The 25,906-nt window shown below is 40.9% G+C and overlaps 3 protein-coding genes across 3 annotated transcripts in view; 1 reads left to right on the forward strand and 2 right to left on the reverse strand.

Annotated features, from left to right (window-relative positions):
* Positions 1–1,451: 1,451 nt before the first annotated feature.
* On the forward strand, positions 1,452–3,030 carry ndr1 (nodal-related 1). The gene is made up of 3 exons (XM_026297790.1): positions 1,452–1,749; positions 2,000–2,727; positions 2,828–3,030. The coding sequence occupies exons 1-3, from the start codon at positions 1,452–1,454 to the stop codon at positions 2,978–2,980; spliced, it is 1,179 nt and encodes a 392-aa protein (XP_026153575.1). The 3' UTR covers positions 2,981–3,030.
* A 306-nt stretch (positions 3,031–3,336) lies between these two features.
* Positions 3,337–7,541, reverse strand: LOC113125062 (eukaryotic translation initiation factor 4E-binding protein 1-like). The gene is made up of 3 exons (XM_026298337.2): positions 7,316–7,541; positions 4,702–4,896; positions 3,337–4,610 (listed from the first exon to the last, which is right to left on the reverse strand). The coding sequence occupies exons 1-3, from the start codon at positions 7,449–7,451 to the stop codon at positions 4,579–4,581; spliced, it is 363 nt and encodes a 120-aa protein (XP_026154122.1). The 5' UTR covers positions 7,452–7,541; the 3' UTR covers positions 3,337–4,578.
* A 4,824-nt stretch (positions 7,542–12,365) lies between these two features.
* The window catches only part of ank1b (ankyrin 1, erythrocytic b), a 54,868-nt gene continuing 41,327 nt past the window's right edge, over positions 12,366–25,906 (reverse strand). The window contains exons 30-45 of the mRNA XM_026297662.1: positions 25,002–25,206; positions 24,790–24,886; positions 24,447–24,675; positions 23,823–23,951; positions 22,475–22,594; positions 21,848–21,932; positions 20,795–20,869; positions 20,587–20,718; positions 20,325–20,484; positions 19,659–19,756; positions 19,487–19,558; positions 14,020–14,671; positions 13,598–13,868; positions 13,195–13,266; positions 12,667–12,761; positions 12,366–12,444 (exon numbers count right to left, since the gene is read on the reverse strand). Coding sequence (XP_026153447.1) covers positions 12,693–12,761; positions 13,195–13,266; positions 13,598–13,868; positions 14,020–14,671; positions 19,487–19,558; positions 19,659–19,756; positions 20,325–20,484; positions 20,587–20,718; positions 20,795–20,869; positions 21,848–21,932; positions 22,475–22,594; positions 23,823–23,951; positions 24,447–24,675; positions 24,790–24,886; positions 25,002–25,206 — 2,466 coding nt within the window. The 3' untranslated portion in view covers positions 12,366–12,444; positions 12,667–12,692. The remainder of the gene's footprint in view (positions 12,445–12,666; positions 12,762–13,194; positions 13,267–13,597; positions 13,869–14,019; positions 14,672–19,486; positions 19,559–19,658; positions 19,757–20,324; positions 20,485–20,586; positions 20,719–20,794; positions 20,870–21,847; positions 21,933–22,474; positions 22,595–23,822; positions 23,952–24,446; positions 24,676–24,789; positions 24,887–25,001; positions 25,207–25,906) is intronic.

Here is a 25,906-nt window from a genome sequence, read left to right on the forward strand (position 1 = left end):
ATATCAAACAAATGACCTGGTGCAAGTCCATGTCGACCCGCACAGCTCACCTGGACTAACAGGCCCACCTGAGCACGCGCTTTAATCAGCTGCTGCAGGTGCGCGTGCCCTCGCCTAGAAATAAACCCTATTTTTTTATTAATATAATTTCACAAAGTTGACCGTCATCCACCTCGGAGCCTGTCCACAACACTGTTTGTTTCTCAAATTTTAAAAGTTTGGTGTTTTTGATAATTTGATTATTTTGTTGGCGCATGCGCAGAGACTGCAGTGTGTTTTATTTCTTAACAGCGAAGTGGCAACATCATTTCTTAAAACCTGCCCAAACAATCCAACATCTTTTTTATTAAGGTTACAATAAAACAGTTCAACACAAAGGTTTGTTAGTTGTTTTCATATCAAAGCCAAACTAAACGAAAAATACCAATTGAATATTAATTGTGCATTTTATTTAGGGTTTTAATTCAAAAAGAGCCAAACGATTTATTCCTTCTTTTGAAGTGTGCAGGTTATTTTATGATTGGACAACGATCAGCTGGGCCTGTCCCAGGTCCTTCGTGTACTTTTTAGACACAGGTCGTGTAATGGCTTGATGTAAAAGTGTGTGAATGTATATTAAAAGTGTTGCTAATGGTTTAATGAACATATAAAACCCTTTAAAGTTTATTTAAATGTGCAGTTCTTAAATGGATGCTCTGTTTATATGCAAAATAATAAGACCTTTATTTATTATTGGTCAAATATATGAGATTTACTGAAAATCTTAAATATTCAGCTGATTTTCTAAAAAAAAAAAAGATTAGCCTACATTATATTGTGTTTACAAACCTTAGATCAAAATTTATTCACCGTCTATTTCTAAATTAAATTATGTCAATACCATCTTTTATTAAAATGATTAAATATGATAATGTGTGTGATGTATAACAGCATATTCAATGATTAAAATGCTACAGGAAAAGTTTTAAGATTTTCCCAGCAGGAGTAAATGATGTGATACTGACCCTAACTCTTTATTAACTCTCCTGGTTCTGCCCAAACAGCGCTACAGAAAGTAACTGCTGATTAACTCCCGTGTTGTTGTTTCCCCATTAATCACAGCGCAGATGTGCAGCTCGTAATCTCCTTAACTAATATTATTGTCTTGGTCTCTTATCAAAGGGATCTCTAATGTAGAGAACAACGACAATCAGCGTAGTGAGCTTTAACAGTTTTTACACCTCATCCACTACAAAAGCCAAATTGGTTTCGATACATAACGAGCTTGTCACTTTTAAGTCTTTGAGCGCTCCCGTGGGGAACACACACCCCTCAACGATCTGCGGCTTGACAGATGTTTTCAAAGGACGTCAGGAGAGAGGGGTGTGGATTATAAGATCCAGCCCCAGCAGCTCACCTCGAGCATTTGGAGTTTACCTGTGGAAGAGACAACACCACACCACCTGGCAATTATGAAGGGACTAGCGGTGGATTTCTCTTTTGCGCTTCTTCTTCTTCTGGTGGATTCGGTTCTGGGTCTGTCCGCACAGTTCTTCTCTGGGATGCACCCTGACGCACTGCTCCGTGGGATGAACGACGGCTCCAGACGCACCGAGCAGCGGCAGCAGGCCAGTAAGCTGCCCCTGTACATGATGCAACTATACCGGACCATGCTGACCGAGGATCGGGCCAGGACACCGGCTACCAGCGTGCGTCAGGACAACCCCGGCCTGCACGACTCGGACTCTGTCATCAGCCTTGTCGCCAAGAGTAAGTACTCGTTTTTATTAAGTTTTTAAGTTGACTGGTATTATGGAGCTTGTGGCACAGTATTTCCGTACAGTGGGATGTTATGTATTAAAACACAGGAGCAGCAACACATTAATATGAATTATGACCTATGACCTATATGCCTTGTATTGATTTATGTCAGTTACCTTAATTGAATCAGTCTAATCAGACTCCACCTTTTCCTTTATAATTAACACCAACTAAATGTCTTTATTCATATTTCCTTCAGACTGCAGGCAGACCGGCAGGAGATGGTCCGTCACCTTTGACATGTCCTCCATGTCTGCAAGTGACAACGTCCAACTGGCTGAACTTCGCATCCGCCTGCCAGCCTTCACCGAGTCCCCCCGAGCCTCGGTGGACATCTACCACTCCCACAGGGGCCCGGAAAGCAGGCTGTTCCTGGGCCGCCTGACCGCTCATCCCAGCTCCATGGTCTCCTCTTCCTCCTGGAAGGTGTTCAACATGACGGAGATGCTCCATGTGTGGCTGCAGCGGGATCAGCCCACACAGAGACCAGGTGAGGGTGAGGGTGAGGCTGGGGTGGAGGAGGAAGGAGATCGGGAGCAGGAGGGAGTCCTTCACCCTACAGCCGATCGGGTCATGATGGTGGTCTTCTCGAGGCAGAATCCAAATGGCCAGCGAAAGCCAACACTCATCCGCACGGCGGAGCACTCCAAGTACGTCAGCCAGGACCGGGAGAGAGTGAGGCCCGGCAGGGTGAAGAGGCACCACCGGCAGCAGAGCCGGGAGGCTCCCGCAGCTGCTCCTGCTGACAGGTCCACAGAGGAGAAAGGCTCTCTCTGCAGGAAGGTGGACATGTGGGTGGACTTTCAGAAGCTCGGCTGGAGCGAGTGGATCGTTTATCCCAAACGGTACAACGCCCATCGTTGTGAAGGCAGCTGCCCTACACCAGTAGATGAGACCTTCACCCCGACCAACCACGCATACATGCAGGTGAGACGGCATTTGCTGCTTCAGTACATTGATAAAACACCAATAATCTATTTGAAGAGATTTGTTCTAATCCATCATTTCTTCCTCTTTCTGTCTGCAGAGCCTTGTCAAGCTTCACCACCCAGACAAAGTGCCCTGTCTGTCCTGTGTGCCCACCCGCCTGGCACCACTTTCCATGTTGTACTTCGAGAACGGGAGGATGATCATGAGGCATCACGAGAACATGGTGGTGGAGGAGTGCAGCTGTCACTGAAGGAAAGACCTGCAAGCCTTTCAAAAAGGGCTGGAAGTCAGAGAAACCTCAGGCTGTAGCCACTGATGTGCAGGGTCTGCAGGCACAGGTCTGACCCGCTCAGAGGCACAAAGTGGGCTGATGTCCACGGGCACTTCACTGGGGCATCTAGCTGAGACAGGACCTGAGAGAAGGGATCTACAGTATATCCTGCTTTCTGAACTATGAATATAAGAAATGAAGGGTTATAAAATCTTAATACTTTTTATTAGGGACTAGATGATACAATGGATCAACTATCATTCAAATTTGTAAGAACACAGCACAGGGTCTCTACCCGCAGCACTACAGAAGGTTCAGAAAATCAGAAATCTTTTGTTCAAACTGGTTTTATTTGCTTTAAGGACCCACATTTTTAATGCCAACAACAACTGTCAAAACTGGTTTAAGCGCTTTAAGTTTATTGTGATTTTTGGGTCACGTTGATCCATTTGTTTGTTTGCTATGTACAGTATCCAATAAATTATTTCTAACCTTGAATTAAGTGTTTGACTGTATTTATTGCAACACGAGGTCACAATATATTTGTCATTTCCCTCAACTTTAGGCAGTGATAATGCAATAATGCATCCCCACCAGACTTTTTGTCAAAAAGATTTCATGACCACATTCAGTGTATTTTAGGTGTGTGTGATCAGGATCCTGGTGTTGTGCATCCTGGCTCCACAGTCAGCTTTACACAGAACATGAACAGGAGCCATCAGTAATGTCATTAGTACCTGATCATCTCCTGCTCAACCTGCTAAAGTATGGACAACTGGCAATGGACAGACTTAAAGGTTCTATGTATAATATTTAGGGCCGAAGTGGAGTATAGTATTCATAAATATGTTGTCATTAGTGTGTAATCACTGAAAAATAATAGCCATTACATGTGCTTAATGTTAGAATGAGCATTTTAAATCTACATATGGAGCAGGTCTCCTTTCACGGAGGCAGCCATGTTGTGAAGCCATGTTCGTACAGTGGCCCAGAATGGACAAACCAAACACTGGCTCTAGATAGGGAATTGTGTTTTGTTAGTTCATGACCACCGTACCATCCTTTGCCTCTGGAAATCATTTGTGGGGTGGATTTTGAGGGATGTTTAGAAGGTTGCATTCTGCAATCTCAACAGTAGATGCCACTAAATCTTTCACATTTAACACATGGCACCTTTAAGAGTTGTGAGCCATTCATTTAAGTGTTTTCAAGCATTAATTGATCAGTTTTACAAGCACCAATCAGCAATAGATGAAATTAGCAGCAAGCTTGTCAACATAGTAACGCATTTATGTAGCTAACAGAAATAAAAAAAAAGTATCTCAATAATTTCAGTTTTATTTTATTTTTTTAAATCAAATCAGTCAAATCACATAAAATATTGGTGTAATTTCAACAAAATTCTGACTTGTCAAGTATGTCACAGTTCAAACATGGTCAAGTAATATCAAAGTGAAGAAACACTTTTATGCATCAATTAGTGTTATTTTATAGGAATACAACAATATATATTTTTATTCCAGTAAACAAACTATGAAAATGTTAGGAATTACTTTTATCCTTGTAGCTGGCTCTCTTCAGATGTCCATTTCAAACTGGGCATCTTCTCCTAGAAAACAAAAAGATGTTGTAGTTGAATTACAGAAAGAAGTGAAGGAAAACTCATATCATTTATATTTTTAATATTTGGGAACATTTACCTGCGCTCTCCTCTGTAGGCAGGCTGTGATCATTGTTGTTGCTGGGTCTCTGTTCAGGCGGGTTTGTGTCTCTGGAGTTGCTGAGTTTAAGTGAAGTGGTAACTCCTGGGATGTCCGGCAGGTTGGGAGGCGTACGGGTCAGAGGAGATGTCCGACACTGCAGGAGGAACTTCCTGTCGTAGATGATTCTGGTACCTTTAGGTGGCGTCAACAAAAGAAACCAGTTGCCAAATAAATGTAGGGTAGTGGTGTAGTGAAAATGTATTTGATCAATATGTGATAGCATAATACTGTAAAGGTTCAATGTGTAATAATTAGAGCAGAAATGTGAAGTGACTTGTGACCCATACTTGGAATTTGTGCTCTGCATTTAACCCATCCAAAGTGCACACACACCCAGAGCAGTGGGCAGCCAATGCTGCAGCACCCAGGGAGCAGTTGGGAGTTCAGTGACTAACTCAAGGTATTGAGGGTGGAGAGAGCGCTGACTATTCACTCCCCCCACCTGAGTCCTGAGAATCGAACCCACAATATTTGGGTTACAATTCATACTCCCCGTCCACTGGGCCACAACTACCCAATGGAATATACAATGACTGAACTCATGGTACCATGGAAACCATATACCATGCCATTAGTGTGTAATCACCAGAAAATACCAAGCATTGCCTTTTCTTAATCTCAGAATGAGCCTTTTAAATCTACATAGGGAGCGGGTCTCCTTTCACCGACAAACCAAACGCTGGCTCTAGACAGGGAATTGTGTTTTGTTTTAATGTGACTGGCAGTGTATTCTGTATTATGTGTGGAAACAAGTTGGCTGGGCTGTGAGGGTGCTCAGAAAGTTTTATTTTGCAATGTCACCACAAGATGGCGCTAAATCTTTCCCATGCTACACACTGTACCTTTAAGGAAAACCTGATTGTACACAGGTTTTTGTTTTGCAGATAGCAAATAACCTAGTTAAACACTTAAACACTTCAATTTGACTTAAAATGAATTTAAATATCTTAAACCTTTAAAGACATATATCTAATAAAAAATATAATAAAATGAAATAAAACAGCAAAAAAAAAACATCAGCTAACTCTAACATTAAACACTTAAATTAGTTTAAAGAGATAAAGCAAAATTAAACAAGATCAAATGAAATCCAGCGTCTAATCCAGAAGTCAGTGTTACAGAACACGATATCAGTTATAATGGACATGTGCACTCTGTGTCAACTTTCTCACAGCTGCTGAGGGAAAACACTTACTTCTTTACTTTATCACCATGTTGGAGATTTCCCCAAGGTCTCAAGCTGGTAGTTGTTTGAGTAAAGTGCTGAAAAAATGGGCCAAACAACTCAGTGTGTTGATGGGAGTGAGACTCACTTTCTATGGGCCTGTTGTTCTGTGGGCTGGGCACTCATGTTATCATGTTGAGTAAATAAAACTACAGTAATTTCCAGACTATAAGTCACTTTTAGCAAAAACAGCCTTGTTGAACAGAATTTTTTTTTAAATTTTTTTTGCTTTTTTTCACAATATTGTCTTTAGTTGAGTCAAGAGCGTCATCTTACACTAGTGACTACTCCACAAAATTACTGTAAATATACACATATAAGTCGCTTCGCTGTATAAGTCGCACCACAGACCAGAGGAGTAAAAAAAAAAGTGGGACCTATAGTCTGGAAAATACGGCACTTAAAACTTTCTTGAGTTTTGCACCCAAAATAACACACACTTACATTTATCCAATCCTAATTTTTACCCACTTCTATGTATCCATAGTAAAAAAAAAAAGTGTATTTAGACTGGAAGAGGTAATCATTAGTATCTACTCCTCATCCTAAATCTAACTAAGGTGACCCAGTGTAGCCTACATTCAGTAAACACGGTGCTGCAGCTAGAGAACAGCATGCTGTAATAACAAGACTAAAAATAGGATATGACGCAGTCCTATATTTGACCATACAGTGGTTGATTGTGGAAGTAATCTACACTACAGGTTAGTGCCACTGTATTCAAAGGTGTGTGATTCATAATGGACTGATGCCAAAAACAGATGAACCTTCATTAAAGCTTCTGCAATAAGCACAGAGACTGATTATGCAATAAGCAGAGTGTAATGTGGGAAGAGGGAAGAAGAAAATAAGAAAACACTTGCATGAATAAGTCTGCACCAATGCATGCTGGGAAACATTCACATGTCTGGTGAAAAGTGCTTTGCAATGTACAGACCTCACTGTAGGTGTATGGGTTAACCTTGACAAAGCAGCAGCTATCAAACATTAACAAAGAAAACATGACTGTTGACAAGATCTACAACCTGGCTCTTTACATTATCTGGTTTCAAGGTTGTAACATCTAAAATTATATTTATTACTGTGCTGTCCCAGTTTCTAGTGTCACAAAAACACTGTGTAATGTTTGCATTTACAAACCATCCACTTTAATATGTGGCCCTAGGAAAAGCAGGAAGACCAAATGTCAGCATATGGAGGAGATCTGTGAAATATTTATAAATAACAACTTTAAGGTCCCTCCTCTCATGCCACAGGCCTTTATTATTATCTATCTACAGTTTAGCTTAACATGTGCTAATTTTCCATGTCCCAGCAAGTCGTTACCTCCTGGCGTGGTGCTGAACAGAGTGCCCCCGGGAGTCGAGGAGTACTCTTGGGGCATGTGAGCAGCATCGTGGATCGCGACCCGTCTAACGGCAGGGATTTCCCGGCTACCGGTAGTCTGACCTCTCGCTGACATCTCTCACAAACAAGCTGCTTGTCGAGTCGCTTTCGGTGCCGAGGATCCTACAACCAAAGCACCGAGAGGGGAAAAAAAAAAAAAAAGTTAGCATGTGCCGCCACGTGGTCTGAGTGAATCCAAAACAATCCAGGGACTTCCTACAAAACAACACGTGGACAGGAGAGCGGTGATTGGCTGAGAACAGGGGGCGTCACAACCCGTGAAATTGTAGTATTTCCCTGAACCGATTCTGTAGTCCTCCATGTCAGCCACTGGTAATACTACAAATACAGGTTAAGAAGCATCACACTGAACAGAAATAAGAATAAATCTGTGCGGGAGTACGTACATAAGACATTTTTTCATAGCAGGACATATATTCAAAGACATTTTAGTACACACATATCAAGGCACTTTAGAAATATCACGAGGATTGTGGGTAACTTTCATGTTTTCCTTTAGCTTCCTAGAAGTAAATGAACTCTAAAGTCATGTGAAGTTAAAATATGTATTGTATTAATTTCAAAGAAAATAGGGAGCTAATTTAGGTAAGAACCTTTTTGACAGGAATGAGAAACTAATAATATATAATAATATTTCAGTTATAGTGGACCAGTAAATACCTCTGAAAACAGCTGTCTATAAATATAAACATTTACATAGCTCTTTTCATGAAACTTATTAAATCACTGGACCTAAAAAAAAAAAAAAAAAAATTATATATAAATATATAAAATATATATATATATAATATATATATCAATATTATAGCAAAAATAGAATATTGCAACAAAAACAATGGTTATGTCACATCTTTGTTTATTAATTCTTGTAAATGGTCTGAGCTGGTGTACAGGGTAAGATGATCTATACATATTTTGAGTCTGATTGAAAAGCTTGTATACATATTCACGTTTGTTCCTCCTCTCTCCAGGACAATAGAAAAGAAAAGAAAACAAGTGGTCATAGCTACAAAGCCTCTACATTCCCCATGAGGGTGGCATTGACCTAGTCTAGATAATGCTTAAAGAACATCCATAACAACTCTATGAGGGTGCATAGCATTCTAATGAAATATATTTTGTCATATATTTATACATATATTTTCATAAAAACATCTTTTTTTTTGTGCATGTGTGCAGTTGCATTCCTTAGGATAGAGTAATATGATATTGCGTTTACATTGTCATGTATCCATTCTAAAGGAGTATAGGTGATCTCTATTCTTCGCAACAGATAAAATTTTACAATACTCTTTTTAAAATACATCATTGTAGGTTACATGTCCTCTTAAGTCACATGCCTGGTAAAAACGTTCTCTCTTCTTCCCCCTAATCCAACTAAGTCTAGAACCAAGCACCTACACACACTTGCACACATGCACGCACGCATGCACGCAAACACACACACACACACACACACAGGCATGCAATCCATACAACAGAAACATGGTGGAGCTGTATTTATTATAGTGCAGAGGGCCGGTGACTAGTTTTAATTCAGACTGCCAATTGTGTTTGTAAAAAAAACAAACAAAACACCTCTGAATGGAAACAGATTTTCATCAAATGAACATAATATCTTTCCTCACATGTGATTATTTGTTTTACTGCATTTCTGTAGTTTCTACCTTAGGCATCACAGTCTAAAGGAGTCTGAAAGCACCTTGTGCATCTGTTTAAAGTGCACCCAGGCCAACTCTATATTGCATTTTTATTGTGAAGAATAAAGATACTGCTCCTTCTGATTTCTAATACTGACCAAATGTTGTCTTTCACATTATGTGAGACACATTCACGCCCCAGCTTTTGTCTTCTGCTTCACATGCAGTATAATCTGCTGTCAATCTTCTGTGTCCTGGAATGCAAGTTAAATGCTAAGTGGGGAAAGTGGATCGTGCCACAAAAAAAAAAAACAAAACAAAACAAAAAAAAACACTAGTACTGAATAAACTGTAGCTAAGTACATTAAATGGCGGTCACTGAAAAAAAAAAATAAAACAAAAAACAAATCCATATAGTAGATACACTGTGTGAGTGCATTCAAGGCTCAGAATTACAGGTCAGAGTTTATGAGAACTGATGATCTGGTAACACTGAAAATACGAAAATCAATTAAAACACTGTAAACTGTGTTTAGTCTATAGCAGCCCACAGGGGACTGCAAACAGGTTTATATTAACTTTGTCAAACTATCTTGTTTAACTTTGTGTGCTTCTTTGTGGAGAGAGAAATGCATCATATTTTTTAATTCATTTTTGTTTGTGACTAGTGAAAATCAATTAGGATAAACACAACCAGCAGAAGGTTCTCCACCCAAAATTGCATGTACAGGGTAAAGAGATGTGGCTACTGACCACACTCTCAGTACTCTGTGTCATTTTGGTCTTATTTGACTCAAAGAAAAAGAACAACCCCCCCAACACACACACACACACACGCGCACACGCACACACACACACACTCACTCACACACACACTACTTGCAGATAAACCATCGTGCTCTATACATCCACCGCCAACCCCCATGCATCCCCATCCTATCCCAACCCCGAAATGTTACTCTAAAGCATTCACTTAGTCACTTTGTGTCCCGTACTCGTCTTTGAGAGGAGGACTCTGAAGTTAAAAACTAAAACGTTTTGATTCTGACTGAGCAGAACTGAAAACCTGAGTGGAGCAACAGTGGAAAAACGTGATATGCAATAAACATGTGCTGGACTGGATGAGGCTCTCGTGCATGCACTGGGAATGGAAAACAAGTGTGATGTGTAACTAATGTGTTCATTTGGTCATTCAGTGTCTCACTCATTCAGGCTACAGTAGCATTTACAGTACTTATGGAATTAATGTTCTGTTTTTATTTGTAGGAAATGTGTGCTACTATGACATGACCCCTTCATAGTGCTGCTGTCAGCTTTCTGCATAAACTGGGTGTCTCACAGATGAAGAGAACAATAGGTGGTTTACAGTGGTGATTGAAATCTGTGAAACACTAATAAATACAACTTATAATTAATCAGGAAAAGAGCAGAAAAGAAAACAGATTTTGGTGGTTTCCACCTCACAGCAGCAGCAGTCTCCTTAATAGGTATCACTGTTTTAAGTTAACATATCCTGGTTTATATTTTGCTACGATAAGTGCTGAAAAACAAACAATCCCTCTCAGGCCTCCACAGTCCCACCCTGCTACAGCTGAGTGATCTGATCTTGCATGAGCACATCCTCTCTGAGTCATTCACGTCAAAGTCAGTGGAAGTAATCAGATACAGCACAGCTGCCCATGCCAAACTTCAACACTGTTCATCCAGATGAAGTTTCTGCCGAAGAGTTCAGTCATGTACATGTACACACACCCCACGGCTTCCATCTCCCATCTGTGTTCTTATTGTTCAGTATTATTGCTGTGGTGAACTCCTAAAACGATCTTACGCTCTGACCAGGCAATCATTTTTTAAAAATTATGTGTTTCTTATTATATGTGCATATATATATATATGCGTGTGTGTGGATGTGCTCTTGTTTGTATTCATGAATGTGTCTTCACAGTTCACGAGTTTGGGGTCAGTGTTTGTAGGATGATCACAGTGGTACCTGCCTGTCCTCGCCGCACAGTTCCTTTCACAATCACATTGTTGTAGCGTGAAGCTTTTTTTTTTCCTCGCCTGCTAATAATCCTCTAAGTCATCATGTCCTCACAAGAATCAGATCCTCCATGTTTTCTCCATTTCATCCACTTTGTTTCAAATGAAAGAACCAAAATTTGACAGTCAGTCAAGCAGATAAAAGAGGGTGCACAAAAAAGTTTTAAATGTACGTGTAGGAGCTATAGGTGCCGACTGAGAGGCCTGTGATTTCTCTGCATATTGACTGAGGCTACTGATAAAAAACGTGGATCAAGATGATTTGCGCTACTGGAAGAAATGACAGAAGAAGGCTGAAAAGGTTACGAGGGAAGAAATAGTCGATCTTTGTGTTGTACACCCGCTGCACAGCACAATCAAGCAACCAACCCCCTTTTTTTCAAAGAAAACATTCCTGTTGTCTGAAAAACACATTTCCTGTGAAAATACACGGGGTCAAAGAGATTCAGTTCCCTATCAAAGTCAAACAGTGCTTAAAACTGAGGTGGACCCATTCCAAAGAAACAAGTAACAAGAAACAACCCTCATCCACAAAGGAAAAGACGTCGGCACACGCAGACAGGAGCACTCAGTAGCAAGGGACCGCAGCGGCTCTCTCATTCCAGCACTGAGCTCGCTGTGACATCACAAAGGGCAATAAGCCAATCATGGGGCAGGGCTTGCGCCAAGCCAGAAGCAAGAAAACACATGCGGTAGAGAAGAATACACGCACACATACACACACCGACACATGTTCACATAGCATAGAGTGCATATATCACATTGAGAGTAATAGGGGAAAGGGTCCGGTGAAAGAAGCATTGGTAGGCTCAGCAGAGGTTTAGCTGGATACAGAACCATCCACTGAGAGATTTTTTTGGCTGTAGTGTTATTGGACTCAACCTGCTGACACAAACCGCTCCAGTTTGGGGGGGGGGGGTGGGTCCTTAAATTGGCCTGTGACCCACACGTGGGCCAGCCCCGTACCTTGTACCCCTTCAGTTTGTAGATAATGACAGTTCAAATGGTCAAAGGGCATGCACCAGCAGTCATCATGCGATTACAGTTCACAGGAAGCACTTTTTGTTGCTTTTTTCTTTGTTGTTTTACTGACATTTATGTTTTGTAAAAAAAAGAATCATCATGCCTTAGTCTAGCTGATATTTTTGTGTACAAATGTTATAAAACTACAAGTTGAACTCTTTTTTTTTTTTTTTTTATCCTCTTCTTTTCTTTTGTGGTACTCCATGGTCACACGTTGAGGATGTGTTTGTCATTTTTGTAGTTTGCACTTCTTAGTTTTTGTCTTAGTCTTCTGCTCCTCCCTCATTTTCCTCTGTGGTCTGGTTGTGTTTTTGTGGAGGATGGTTTGGCAGTGGCTTTCCGGTCCTAGAAAACAGAGAGAGAGCGAGAGAGATGCCATTAATACACAAAACACAGGCTAAATTCCTTTGGCTTGTCATCATAATGACTGAATGCCAAATATGGGATTTTACTTTTGAACAGAACAGCATGTGAGAGACTATAAGGCGCTAACAGAGTCCATTGTGTTGCCATAGTGGCATCTATTCAAGCACTGGGTTGCACAAGTGCTTGTTGTGAGTCCCATACCTGGAGGACTGGGTAGTATGTATATTTCAGTGTTTATCCCTCCGCAGACTGGTGCGCTGCACTGACTGAGCACCCTTTCTCACATCCACCCCCACCTGGAGCAAGGAGGGAGGGAGGAGGGAAGGAAACAACAGTCGGACCTGTTAACTACCGAAGCCTCTACAATGTCACCAGAGCAGGCAACCAACTTGTCTGTCCACTGTGGCTTTCAAAACACTACCTAAGAGCATTGTTCCATGCATCAAATCAGTTTTTTAAATGTGAAAGTGTTTTACCACTGATTAAGAAATAATGTATATTAGTGGCATGTTTTTACCCATCCTCATTTTATACAACTAGATATTATAACTCTTAATGTATGGATGTTCAGTTGTCACTACTATTATGTCTGAATCATATGATGGGGGCAAACATTTGGCTGGTGGCTGTTAATTTCTCACTCTTTTGTGCCAGCCGATGTGACTGTAAAACGCTGTCTGCTTGGTTGTGCAGTGCGTTCAAGTACGACTGTGTAAATATGCAACTCACTTTTCTAGCGAGCACGTGTCCATGTTCATCAGCAAATTGCATCTCAGCAGCATAGTCCTCTTTGGCCTCTCTCTGTATGAAAATAATACAATTTGTATATGAATAGCAGCTCAGTACTCATATTTTATACATCAGTAAATTGTTAGCGATCCGAAATGTAAAACAAAACCAAAAATTATCTGTCATGGTTGATAGTCCCCATGTGTTGCACCTCACAACACATCGTCCTCATCAGGTTCTGAGACTACATCAAAATGAACAATTTTGATGTTGATGACAGTGAGCAAAACTTAAACTGAATAGCTGCCTTCCCATCTCATAATTCAAAACATTTAAAGGGATGGACAAAAATGTTCCCTCTCCAGGTGCAGGAAGCGGCGGGTGGTCGGCGTGACAACCTGACCTGGACCCGCCTCTGCTCCTGATCCCAAGCACGTTGGCCTGACTCCTGGTGAGAGAAGCCCAGCCCCCTGTCAAAGGGCTGTGTGCCCTGCAGGAGGCGCCCCCGCAGCACATGAGAGTAACCCGTGTCACACACCGGAGTCAGCAGAGCCTCCTGGGCCACGCGCAAGCCTGGTATGCTGCCGTCACGTCCCGATGACACCGAGCCCACCCAGCCCTGCTGGGAATCCTTGTCTGCTAAGTAGGGTTGAAAAGCTCCGCCTCCCACCACCCTAAAAAGAAAGAGCAAAAATGAGAGAGAAGGAAAAAAAAAACAACAAAAACACACAAAATGAATTAGCAAATGTGTTGGTAGCTATTTTTCAGACAGAGAGTGAGAAACAGCACAACATGAAGAGTCTGACACAGTTAGAGCCAACGTACCGGTTGTCTCCATTGTGCTCTGCAACCCGACTCTGCAGTCCTGAAATCTCACACTGCTGGGCATACACCTGCTGGCCTGTAACAACAGAAATCCCTTCCACTGAACCCAGCCCTAAACCTCCTCCTTTTGCTCCAGCTCCTGTCGCAAGGGCTTCCCCTCTCCTAACTTCCGACCTCTGACCTCCCAGCTGACCATTTAGGTTGACCTTGGGAACAGCACCACTGGCCCTCACCCTGTCCCTTTCTGCCAGCGCAGATACCAGCTCGTGTGGCGCCTCCTCCTCCTCAACCTCCCCTTCCTCCTCCTCCTCCTCCTCCTCCTCCAGCTCCATGATGGAGCCACTGGCCCCGCTTGCTCCACTGCTCGGGCGACCCAAGCTGCAGGGGAGGGAGAGTGTGGCGCCTTCTGAGTCATCAGCCCGACTGCTGCCCTCTAATGACGAGTCCTCCACTGTAACCAGCGAGGGGCTGACCCCTGCTGGCCACACCTGAACGTCCGACATCTCCATTAGTGTGTCTTCCTCTGTTGTGGCAATGGGGGCACACTCGAGACTGGAGACTTCCTGCCAGTAGGGCTCCACGCCCAGCGGAGAAGGCAAGCTGTACTGCATGGAGGCCGGGGACAGCAGCTCCTCCTGCACCAACCCATAACCTGGAGGGACGACAAGGGCGACACAAGAGAAACACTAACACCACGCAGGCACTGCCAAGGAGAGGATCGGGAGGTGGTGGATCGACTGTTTCTCCAACCCATAAGAGAAACAGTGGGGCTCAGCCCTGTCCCAATATAAACACATAAGGTGAATTTTATCAAACACGTAGCGTTTTGACCACTTATCTGGGATTAAGATATTCTTCAGTCTATTTTGTTCAGTGTGATAAGAAAGACACACTGATCCTGAGTCTGAACCCAGGACTTACAAAATCCAAGCCAAAAAATTTTATATTACTTGCAGTTTAAAAGAAAGGCATGGTAACATTACTGGAAGCAATAAGCATCATCTTTCTTTCCAAAATCAGCTTCCTTCATCTCAGATTTGTCTTGTATAGAGATACTTTTATTGGGACACAGCAATACCAGTAAGGTGAGGGATAAAGGGCTTTGGTCATTCATTGACTGTGAGGTGAATGGTGCAAGTTTGCTACCATGTAAATCTGCAGAACATACACTGTGTTCTGTAATAGGAGAAAAAGGTGCATGATTACACATTAGTTTGACTGTGGGGTTGGCACGATATAGGCTTCTCATTAGTAACAGCAACACTGGAGAAGTATTGGACTGAATTGAACTATAGCTTATTATAAGGTTGATAGAGATGATCAAAAACGTCTATAAATGCTGCTGGACTTACAGCCAATAATGAACTGATTTTCTACAACTTTACACAAGTACATGTAAAATCTGGCCATCACAGATATGTGTTCAAACCTTTTCAAAGAGATTTTTTTAAAAGGTTCTTTATTAGATTGCTTTTGGTGTTGACTAATGAGGTGGATCTGTACATTTTCAGGATTGACAAACAAGCAACAAGATGAATTTCTTTTTTAGTAGTAGCTGAAAAGGTGTGCAACAAATACAAAGCTTTCTTAAAACATCGCTATTATCGTTCCAACCCTGGGTGGGAGTCAGCAGCATCTTGCAGAGTCTGACAGAGGAAAGTGCAAGTTGCTGTTGCTCTTGCATTCTCCTGTAGTTGCACGAGTCATGCATTCATATGTCTGCATCACAAACATTCGAATCAAGGTCACTGTGCGCACACACATACAAACCGTACATAAACACTCGCACACATACACGTCAGTCAAAACAATTTTGTTTAAAGATTTTTTTGTCATTGCTTAAGACCAGTTTCAGGTGGTTTTTGTTTTAACTCTAAACTGAAAAGCTCATTTTTTATATTAAGGAAAAAAAGATTTTTGTGTTTTTCTGCCAGGTCATTTGGGAATCAGGAGGACTTGATGAATGAAAATAAATAAATCAAAAATGAATATACATACACTTTCTTTAATCATTAAATCCAGAATGGTATATAATCTAGAGTATAACAAGCAATGGGGTAATTGTTGTTCTGCTATTACAAAGATACCATTCACTGCTACACACACAAAAAACAAACAAACAAACAAACAAAAAAAAAAACCAAAAAACACAAGGACAAACATAAAAAGACACAAACACCCATTATTTTCAGTGATCACTTTTCTTATATTTTTTAAAAAATTGATTTCCGCACAGAATCTACAAGTGCTCTATTATTTGATTCATTATCATAACACTATTTTAAAATTCTAAATCTCATTTTTTCAATTGTTTTCATTATTTAACTTATTCAGTATGTTTTTAACAATATTCAGTATTTATTTTCTAAAAATCTCACTTCATATGTTCAGTATGTTCTTAGTTAGCAGTAAATAAGTCCTGAGATTATCCTGAGGTATCAAACTGACACAAAAAAATTCTGAATACAATGTAAAACTACATTAGGTTGGATGAGCGGAGGCAAAGTACAAACTGATATATGTCGAAATATTACTTCTGTTATACATTTCTTTTTGCAGTTATTTCCTGTCCTAATCCTAGCTAGAAGCCTTGTTTTTATAGTAACTGTTGATTTTTGTTGTGAAGGAATATGATTCAACAAAAAAAATTTGCCATTTGTTTATTGCATGGAAACTGTCGTAATATTCGGCCTGGGAAACACAAACATGATAGAAAGTAAGGGCTTGTTATCAAGAATCTGTTGGGTAAATAACCTGGTAGTGTTTAGCAACTAGTTCCTCAGAAAGGCTGATGCACTATGCGTTTTTTTTAAATCGTTCTTACAAAAGCAACTTGTTGATTAAATTTCCAGTAAGGCTTTGGGCGATCAGGTGAAACTATATAGAAGTCTCGTTTGCTATATTAGGTGTTAGCTATTCTTTGATTTTAAATGCTTCAATTTAAATGCTTTAATTTTACTAAAAGAAAATGATGACAAATATAACCATGTAACTGAAAACTAAGCTAAACTGCCACTTTGTGCTGCCCGGAAGAATAGCATGCGTTAATGGGTGAAATACATCTTTGCTATGTACATAACTGTCTTTCAGAGTGTATGTTTTAATGGACCATAGTGCAGGTAAACATATACATGTATGTTTGTGTGTGTGTGTTTCTGGGATGGTAGAGGGCCAGGATGATGAGAGGTGGCATCAGAATGAGGAGAAGAAGGGGGGGGGTGAGTCAGAATCAGAATGAGTCAGAATGAACCAGATGAAGCTGGGTTAGCCTTTCCCTTCACGAAATACTATTTAAACACAAACATACACGCAGGTGTTGAAGGCGCAAGATGTAGTGAAGCACAAATAAAGTCCACAGAGTTTATCATGTCACAAGGGAGGGGAAAAAAACAGAACACACTGCACAGAACACCACTCACTTTGCCACTGTGGACACAAACACACACATAAACACACAACACAGCACTCATATTAAAATACAGATGAGGGGACACACTTTACAGCTCACAGGTGAACCTCATGTAGAGAAGTAGTCACACACACACACACTCCCAAACCAATACACAAACACATTTCACAGCAAAATTCCTGCTGGCAAATAATGTTCAGACAATGTTAATAGTGAGTCTGCTGTCAGACGTGGGCAAAAAGACTTTAGAAAATCCATTAAGCATCTGTGGTCAAAAGATCTGATAGTTCTGATGCAGTTTTTTACTTAAAGATTTTTTTTTTAGCTTTTACATACATAATAATTACTCATGCAAAAACCCTATTTTTCTTTTCCCAGAGAGAAAAAGGTGTATAAACCAAACAAAATAATTCAGTTCCACTGACACTGATTAAATGTTGAAAATAATTTACGGTTAGTTATTTTGCCCATGAATGACAAACATCTCATCACAGCAACATTGTACCTTGAACATTATGTGCTACACATGTTACAGCACTGCATTTAAAAGACGCCAAGTATTTTACAAGAAAAGAAAAGAAACTTTGGTTTGTTAATAGGGCATTTATAACAAGACTGAAATACACTCGTACAGAGAAAACATTTTACACTGTAAAGAAAACTTCATATATTGGAAGCATGCTGTGCACAGAAAGGTGTTATATTCAGAAACTTTATTTTGTTCACAAAACTGCTCACTCACACCTTCTTGTCATTGTACAGACAAAAACCATCTCGTGTCGACCTGGTTGAAATTGTATTTTAGGTTTATGTAACAATTCAAGCCTAGTTTATCTTGCAAGGCATTTCAAACACTTCATGTGCAACAACAACACAAAATATTTACACACATAAATCCCTTGCAAGCTGAACTAATTAAACTAATTTCTTTCTATACTAACAAATTCAGCTGGTATTTATTGACACCCAGGTCTGTGACACACACACACATACATACATACCAACTCACGTACATACATGTAGAAACACAGATACAATAACAGCAAAGCATGCAGCATGCACATGCACAAACTGTAGTACAAACACAGAGCTGGACTGAGAGAGGAGGAGAGGGTCCCCGCTCGACTGAACGAGGGAGGAGCACGGGAAAATAAGATGACAAGAGAAGAGGAGGCCCAGAGGTCAACATGAGGTCATATGAGGTCAGAGGTCGGACAGGAAGAGCTGTGAGGAAGAAGAGCAGGAGAGGGGAGAAGGAAGAGGAGCAGGGCGGCCGGGCAGCAGATATGACATGTCATAGGTTCAGAGAAAGACTGAAGGTAGGACAGAGCAAGTCCTGAGCTAAAGACAAAATTTCAAGACTGCTAGAACATTGTAGTTACAATGTCTGCTGTCCGCCAAGCATAACCGGACAGGTGAAATTCTGTCTTGTTCTCAGGGAAAGAAAGAGAAAGACAGGTAGAAAGACGGAGGAATAGAAACAAGGTATGAAGGCCCAGAGCACACTATCATCTGTGTAGTAGCACCACTTTTGACTAGTGTATGCATCCCAGACACACACACATACATGCATGTATGCACACACACACGCATGTATGTGTGCATACCCTCACACAGTCACACATACATCTGCATGTCATCTTAACGACCCAAACATCCAGAATTAAAATCAGTCCATCATAAATTATCAATATATTCATTACTGTCTTGTTTTGCCACTATTCATTACTGTCTTTGTTTTCTCCTAAAATACAGTTTGTAAGCATTAGCCTCGTTTCTCATAATAATTAGGAAGAATAAGAACCATCATGTTCAGGGCTCGAATATGAGGCGTGAAAAACTGTAACTGAAAAAAATGATTTGTGCCCCAGTGAGGAATGCACAGAGGCGGTGTTAGTGCATGCTGCAGAAGGCTGGGTTCATGGTGGGAGAATGGCACCATTCCTCAGACCTCAAAAAACATCATTTAAGATTCATAATCATAATCACTATCATCCTCATCATCATCATGTACATGAGCAGCAAACAACCATGCAGCCCGAGTTCCTTTCAACTTACCCCTTCTGAAAAACGGGGGTCTAATAACTCGTGGCTTGTGCACTAGGCGCGATGGCCTTGTGTCCGTGATCTCTTGTGGAGCAGCAGAGACAAGGTAAAATGGCTGTTATCCACACTCAAAGGAAGCAGGGAGGTTTTCAGAGGTGGAAAGCAAGTGAAAACTACAGCTCACCTTCTTGCGCTGGTGAATTTAGTCTGAGATTTTTAGGTGTGTTGACTATACTAGCTGCTGTGACCAATACATCTGTATGAACAGGCAACTGAGTAAATAAATATGAAATGAGCATGGAATAATGGTCATTTCAAGTAAACAGATATGTTAATTAATAGAGTATATTAAAAAAATAATGTATATATTATAATATAGACTTTTAAATATGATTTTTGGTTTTAATACCTATTCTCTTTGTATCTTAGAATGAGAATGTTCTGTCAAATTCTTTATGTTCAGAGTACTATTTCTACAAATGGTACGAGGTACACCAAATATTGTACTTAACAATTTAAGTATCAAAATTCATTTTGAGTAAGAAATTCTTGTAAATTTTTCATTTCTAAATACTACAGATCATTATGTATCAACCCTGAAAACTTAAGAAATGTTTGGCCTTTTTGTCCCATATGTTGAATGGTGAAGACGCTCCAATTTAGCTTGTTTAATGAAAATTATTGTTCTAAACACAAAATGAATTTACTTGTTACAGATCATAGTGCATTTTTTTTACAGTCTAAATATACTTATACTTATATTATACTTATTCCTCACTGCTGGTTAATTACACTGATTTGAACATTGCATGCCTTGTGTATGTGTTGCCTGATGTGTTTGTGTGTCTTACCATTGATGACACTGGGGGATAGCATGGTGGAGTTGCGGTCACCGAGCCGGCAGGCACCCTCCTCTGAAGAACCCGGTGCTGGCTGTGGAGCCTGACCCTCCAGAGAGGTTACAATGTCTGCTCGATCAATATTCTTCAGAGCAATGTACAGGCTCTCCACTGAAACACGTTAAGAGTGGGGTGGTGGGGGGCACTTATTTCTACAGCACTTCTTTCAATAAAAAGACATTTCTAAGAGATATACAGTTGTGCTGGACTTACTCTTGGCCCTTTTACCCTCTCTGCTGGCCCACAGATTCAGCAGGGCAGAGCTCTGGTCAAGCAGTGAGTTGGGATTTTCCACACGGATCCTGTTGATGTCGTCCACTCCAAACTGAAGCTCTCTCGCCAGCTCTTACAGTGTGATAGGCAGGTAAATAAACAAATGCATGCAAAAACAGCAGCTACTAACATATTTCAAGTGACTAACCTGCCCAGCTCAGCCCCAGCTGTTCAGCTATGATGTTGATTTTGATCTCTGCCCTCTCCATGGCATTCACTGTGGCTAAAGAGAAAAAAACAACTATATTAGAGACACATAAAACAGTATACAAAGCCAGTGTCACCAAGAAAAAAATAAGTGGACATTAACTGAACTAATTTACCAGTGAAATGTTGTTTTTCAACTTTCCTGTTGGTTTCCGTTCATCTTCTGTCTTCTAAAAGACTTGGAGTCGACTTATTAAAATTATTAATAGCAATACCTACCTTGACAAAAGCATTGCTCTGTTGAAGGAAGTAAACAATACCCACAACATTGTTTTTGTCCATATAATCTACAGGACTAGCTTACATATTGACAGGGGACATTAGAACTTGGGGTTCATTCAGGTACTACTCCCATCAATCAAAGTAGCATTCAGGAACCACTACAGAGGGACTGAGGTGCAATGTAGGAGCGCTGTGTATATGATAGACAGAAAAGGCCTTTTAACTTTCAACCCCCTCACTTCATCAGTAATGTTTAAACCTGCCAGGACAGTCTCTTGGGGTTGACTCTCTTTATTCACCATAGGCCAGTATAAGGGCTCCTCTGTCTAGCTCCACTGCGAGGTCCTGCCCATTCCCAGTGCTAAGCTACAGTGCTAATGCTAATGATATCTGCTGCCATGCCATTGGAAATCGCAGTGGAGACACCAGCGCCATGCAAAACCAATCACAGAAATCATTCCTCTGTTGTTGTAGCTACCAGGACACTGAGGAAAGAAGAGGCTAATGTGCCATGTGCCATGGAGCCATTTTGTGTCATTTTGGGGACTGATAGTTAACAAGATTTCCTCTAGCTGCACTGCAAAGATCTCTGGGGCATACAGTACAGCAGTACAGGCCAGTCTTTGTGCCATGCGTGCACGCAAGATAGATAGGGGAAAATAGAGAGTGGGAAGCAGAGGGTTGTGTGTAAAAGGGGCGGTGCAAATTGATGCCCGTCTCCATCGTGTTTGTATATGGAGAAGGCTGAGGAGTCAGGCAGTGGACGACTCACCCACACCAGGCTCATTCAGGGCACTGTATCGCTCCCTCAGGGCGAGAGGGGTTAAAGTTCTTCTGCGTTCCTCACTTCCAACAACCTATGATAAAACAGTAAAACAAATGAATCACATTACTAATACATTGTAAAGATTGTCTGAAGTGTGGAACGTGATATGGAGCTCTGATGGACTGCTGGTCAAATAAGAATTTACATGTAATATATATATCAATACATTTTATCACCTTAGTCACTACTAATTTTTAAAATGAATCCAAAATACTCATTTTGCTTTCATTTAGGTGGAGATCCCACCTAAGGACGTTCAACAGATAAAGCAGGGCCATTTTACAATTTATTTGCTTACACAGAATAGTAATTACATGCATAATAGTAGTTAAAGTGTGCTGTTTCTATGTGGTTAAGTACTTAAGAAATGACTCTCAATATGTCTGCAATTAAAGATAGGTAAATACTGTACAAAAGATCCACCTTTAACAAATATTACACATTTCATATTCTGGATAAGCTCAATTAATAAATGATGTTGTCCACACATAAGGAAGAGATATTAGTAGTACTGTTCTTCAGCCAATTAGGTGGGATAAGCAAAAAGTCGTGAGTAGCTGTGCAAGTTCCTACCTTGACACAAGGTGGCATGGTTATGTTAAGGTTACACAGTACATGCTGTGTGTCCTCATACTTGGTGCACTTCCGCAGAAAGGATAAAAACCCAGTGGCATCCTTGTTACTGTCTCTGACCTAACATAGAGGACAGGCATGGAGAGACGGAGAGAAAGAAAGAGACGAAGAAGATGGGGAAAATAGAGAGAGGAAATACGAAAAGGAGAAACCAGATAGGGCGATAGAAGAGAGAATGATGAGCAAAAAGAGAAAGCAAAAAGAAATGACCCAAAAGAGGAAAGGAAAGAAATAAAAATATGCATATGAAAAAAAGAGTATGAAACAGAGTAAGGAAGAGGAGGAGGAAGAAAAACACATCAAAACAGGTATTAGATCCCTCCATGTAATGGGGAGCATGTGGCGCAGTAACATGGGACTAGAAGCAGGGAAAAAACAGGGATGGAAGCAGTCCGCAGGCAGGTGAGAGGGAGAGATTTACCTGCACATTTTACCTGGACGTCTGTCAGACCAGACAGTTACAGAGTGACCGTGAGAGAGAGAAAGAAAGACAGTGAGACAGACACATACAGACAGGCAAGGCCGCAAGATAGGAAGGCAGGCAAAGAAAGTGAGGGAGTCAAAGGACATGCAAACAATTACCCAAGAGAGTTGACAGGTAGACAGGTAAGTTGTGTGGTTACACCATAGTGACAGGATATTACTCAAATCATTCATCGAGGTGATTTTTAACAGTCACACTGACAGACACGTGAACAGGAAGATACTGACAGACAAACATGAAATACCAAATTAAAATATGAAAAACAACATAAATATGATTACAAGACAGACATGAAAAGGCATGTGGAGATAGATAGTGTAGCATGAAAACACGTATCCTCCAGTCCTTTAATCAACTAATATAAGGGAAATTTTTAAAACAATAACATAGAATTAGACTTCTTACCACTGTAATTAGACTAATTATGTTAACATCTCTCTATCCAAATTCAACAGTTTTTTAGCTTTAACTTTCTTTGGTGTGGTGTTGCTGTAGTATTGAGTTGGTGCAGATGAAATATACAGTACCCCTATGCTGTTGTCTGTACCTAAAAATACAAATGGTGAGACATATTGAAAGTCTAGCTCACAGATAAGACAGATAAATAGACACACAGACAGCAGAAAAAAAAACCACTAATGAACTGAGTGATCGGCAGATGGTTGCCCAGGAGGGAAACTTGCGAAAGGGTCCTTGGCACAGTGAACCTAACGACTGAACGAACAAAACCCCAATACTGTATGAATGCCCTACATAGCAAGTGATAGAAAAGCAGGTGTGTGAATAGTCCAGGTAGAGACAGACCTTGACAGAGACGGGCAGTCTGTTATCTCTGAAGGCCTGGAAGCTGAAGCTACGAGGCTGCTGGGTGGCCTTCCTAATGGGCACCAGGTTCCCAGAGCACTCCAGGTGCAGCGGCATGCCCTCCATCAGCTGTCAAAAATGTCAACATGTGAAAGGTGACAGGATAAAACACAAGACCAAGTAAATACGAGAATAATTTATTAATGCTCAACAGCCAGTGTGGATCAATATAGATAGGATTCAAACAGCCTATTTGATGAACCAGTTCCTCCATGATACTTTTGGGAACAAGCAGTGGTGTTAGTTGTAATTCTTTTCATCATGAAGGGAAAAACAACTGGAATTTCTTCTTTTCTTGCACTGCTACTGGCTGTGTTTATTTTTAATGAGTACCCATTTGTTTTACCACAAGATTTACCAGAATAGTTATCTTCTAATGCACACCCTGAGTACTTGTTGAGCAGTCAAAATTAAATTCACATTATACAATGGATTCTCTTAAAACAACTGCCAATTACTTAAAAGAACACAGAAAAAAAACACGTAACATCATCAGTCTGGAAACAGTTTTTACCTTTTCTTTTTTGTGACATTTTCCTTTACATTTTCCTTCCGTGTACTGACCTCAATGTCTCGACTACGAGCCACTTCTGTGAAGTTTTCATGGAGCTCTAGAGTTTTGTCCATCTTGTCATCTGTCATGCAGTAACAACGCAATCGACCCTCGCGTGCTTCGTTCATCTTCGCAAAAATAACAAACTTTGCCATGTAAGGAACGGCCATCAACTCCCGGTACAGCAAGTTGGCAAAGGTCACCGCCTCTGCTGTGCGTGGACAGTCTGCCAGCCAGAATCTGGATAAAGTAGAAGAGAATAGAGGCAGCAGAAAATTGAATAATATGCAGATGTAGGTAAAAGTAAGTTAGAACTGGTAAGAAATTTGTACTGGGCAATGTTGAGGTGATCACCTTGCAGAAACGTTAGTGGTAAAGTTGGCACAGTTGTTGGCGTACATCAGCTTGGTGGTTCCAGTGATATCCTCCCACTGAGCTGGTGCTGTTCCACCTGAGACACAACAGCCTGTGTCATTCAGGCCCTGGTGCCTATATATCCACTTTCACAGCACATTTAATGTTACGTTTACATAAAAAAATCAAGACAAACTCCAGAATATATCTACCAATGACACTGCAGAGGAGGCGCAAACTGGTGGTATCCCCCTCCCCAGCATCCCGAGGACTCTCCCTCCAGGATGGCGGCAATGGGATGCGTAACCCGATTGGACGGTGGAATTTGCGTCGGCGTGGTTCGATGGTAACCACTGGGCTGAAGGTTGCCTGGTTACCAAGCTGCCGAGTCAGAAGTTCATCAGGAATTGGCTGCGCCTGAAGTGGAAGTAATGAAGTAAAAATGGGGGTTAAATATAAAAATGCCAATGACCAGAATAAAGGACATGAGGTTGAACAACAGGCTGGATGTAGAAATATGTGAAAGACAAACAGCACTAGCACAATATAAAAGCTGTAATCTCAAAGGATAGTAAATCGGCAGGATACAGAAACAAGAAGAGGATACAAAACCGAAAACAAGACAACATATGTAATAGACTGAAACATCAAACTCACAGCCATACTCACACATGCAACCAATTCATATTTCACACCTGACCCAACTCAGATCAGTGCATCAGCTCAGTCAGTGTGGCTCACAACTTAAATCAGGGAACTGAGGAGTGATGAATGGCTGGATAAAAGGAAAACATAAACAGAGCAGCATAAGGCAAAGCTAAACTCAAACTCGTGCAATATTTCTTAAACATCAGTGGCATGACAAACTAGTCCATTGAAAGACAATGAAAATAATGTTGTGACCAAAAGAACTGAAATGTAAAACCCATATTACAGCATAGCAAACAGATATGAGTCAGCATGAGTGTTGAGCCAAGTTACCATATGTGTTTCTGTGGAGGTCTGGATGAGTGACAGTCGGCCACACATTTGCCAAAACCTCTAGACACCACATGGTGCAAAATGCTAATTTAGAAACAGCACAGTATGGGATGACAAACTGAGATGCTCAGATAAA

This window comes from Mastacembelus armatus, chromosome 12, assembly GCF_900324485.2.
Source record: "Mastacembelus armatus chromosome 12, fMasArm1.2, whole genome shotgun sequence".
NCBI classification, from domain to species: domain Eukaryota; kingdom Metazoa; phylum Chordata; class Actinopteri; order Synbranchiformes; family Mastacembelidae; genus Mastacembelus; species Mastacembelus armatus.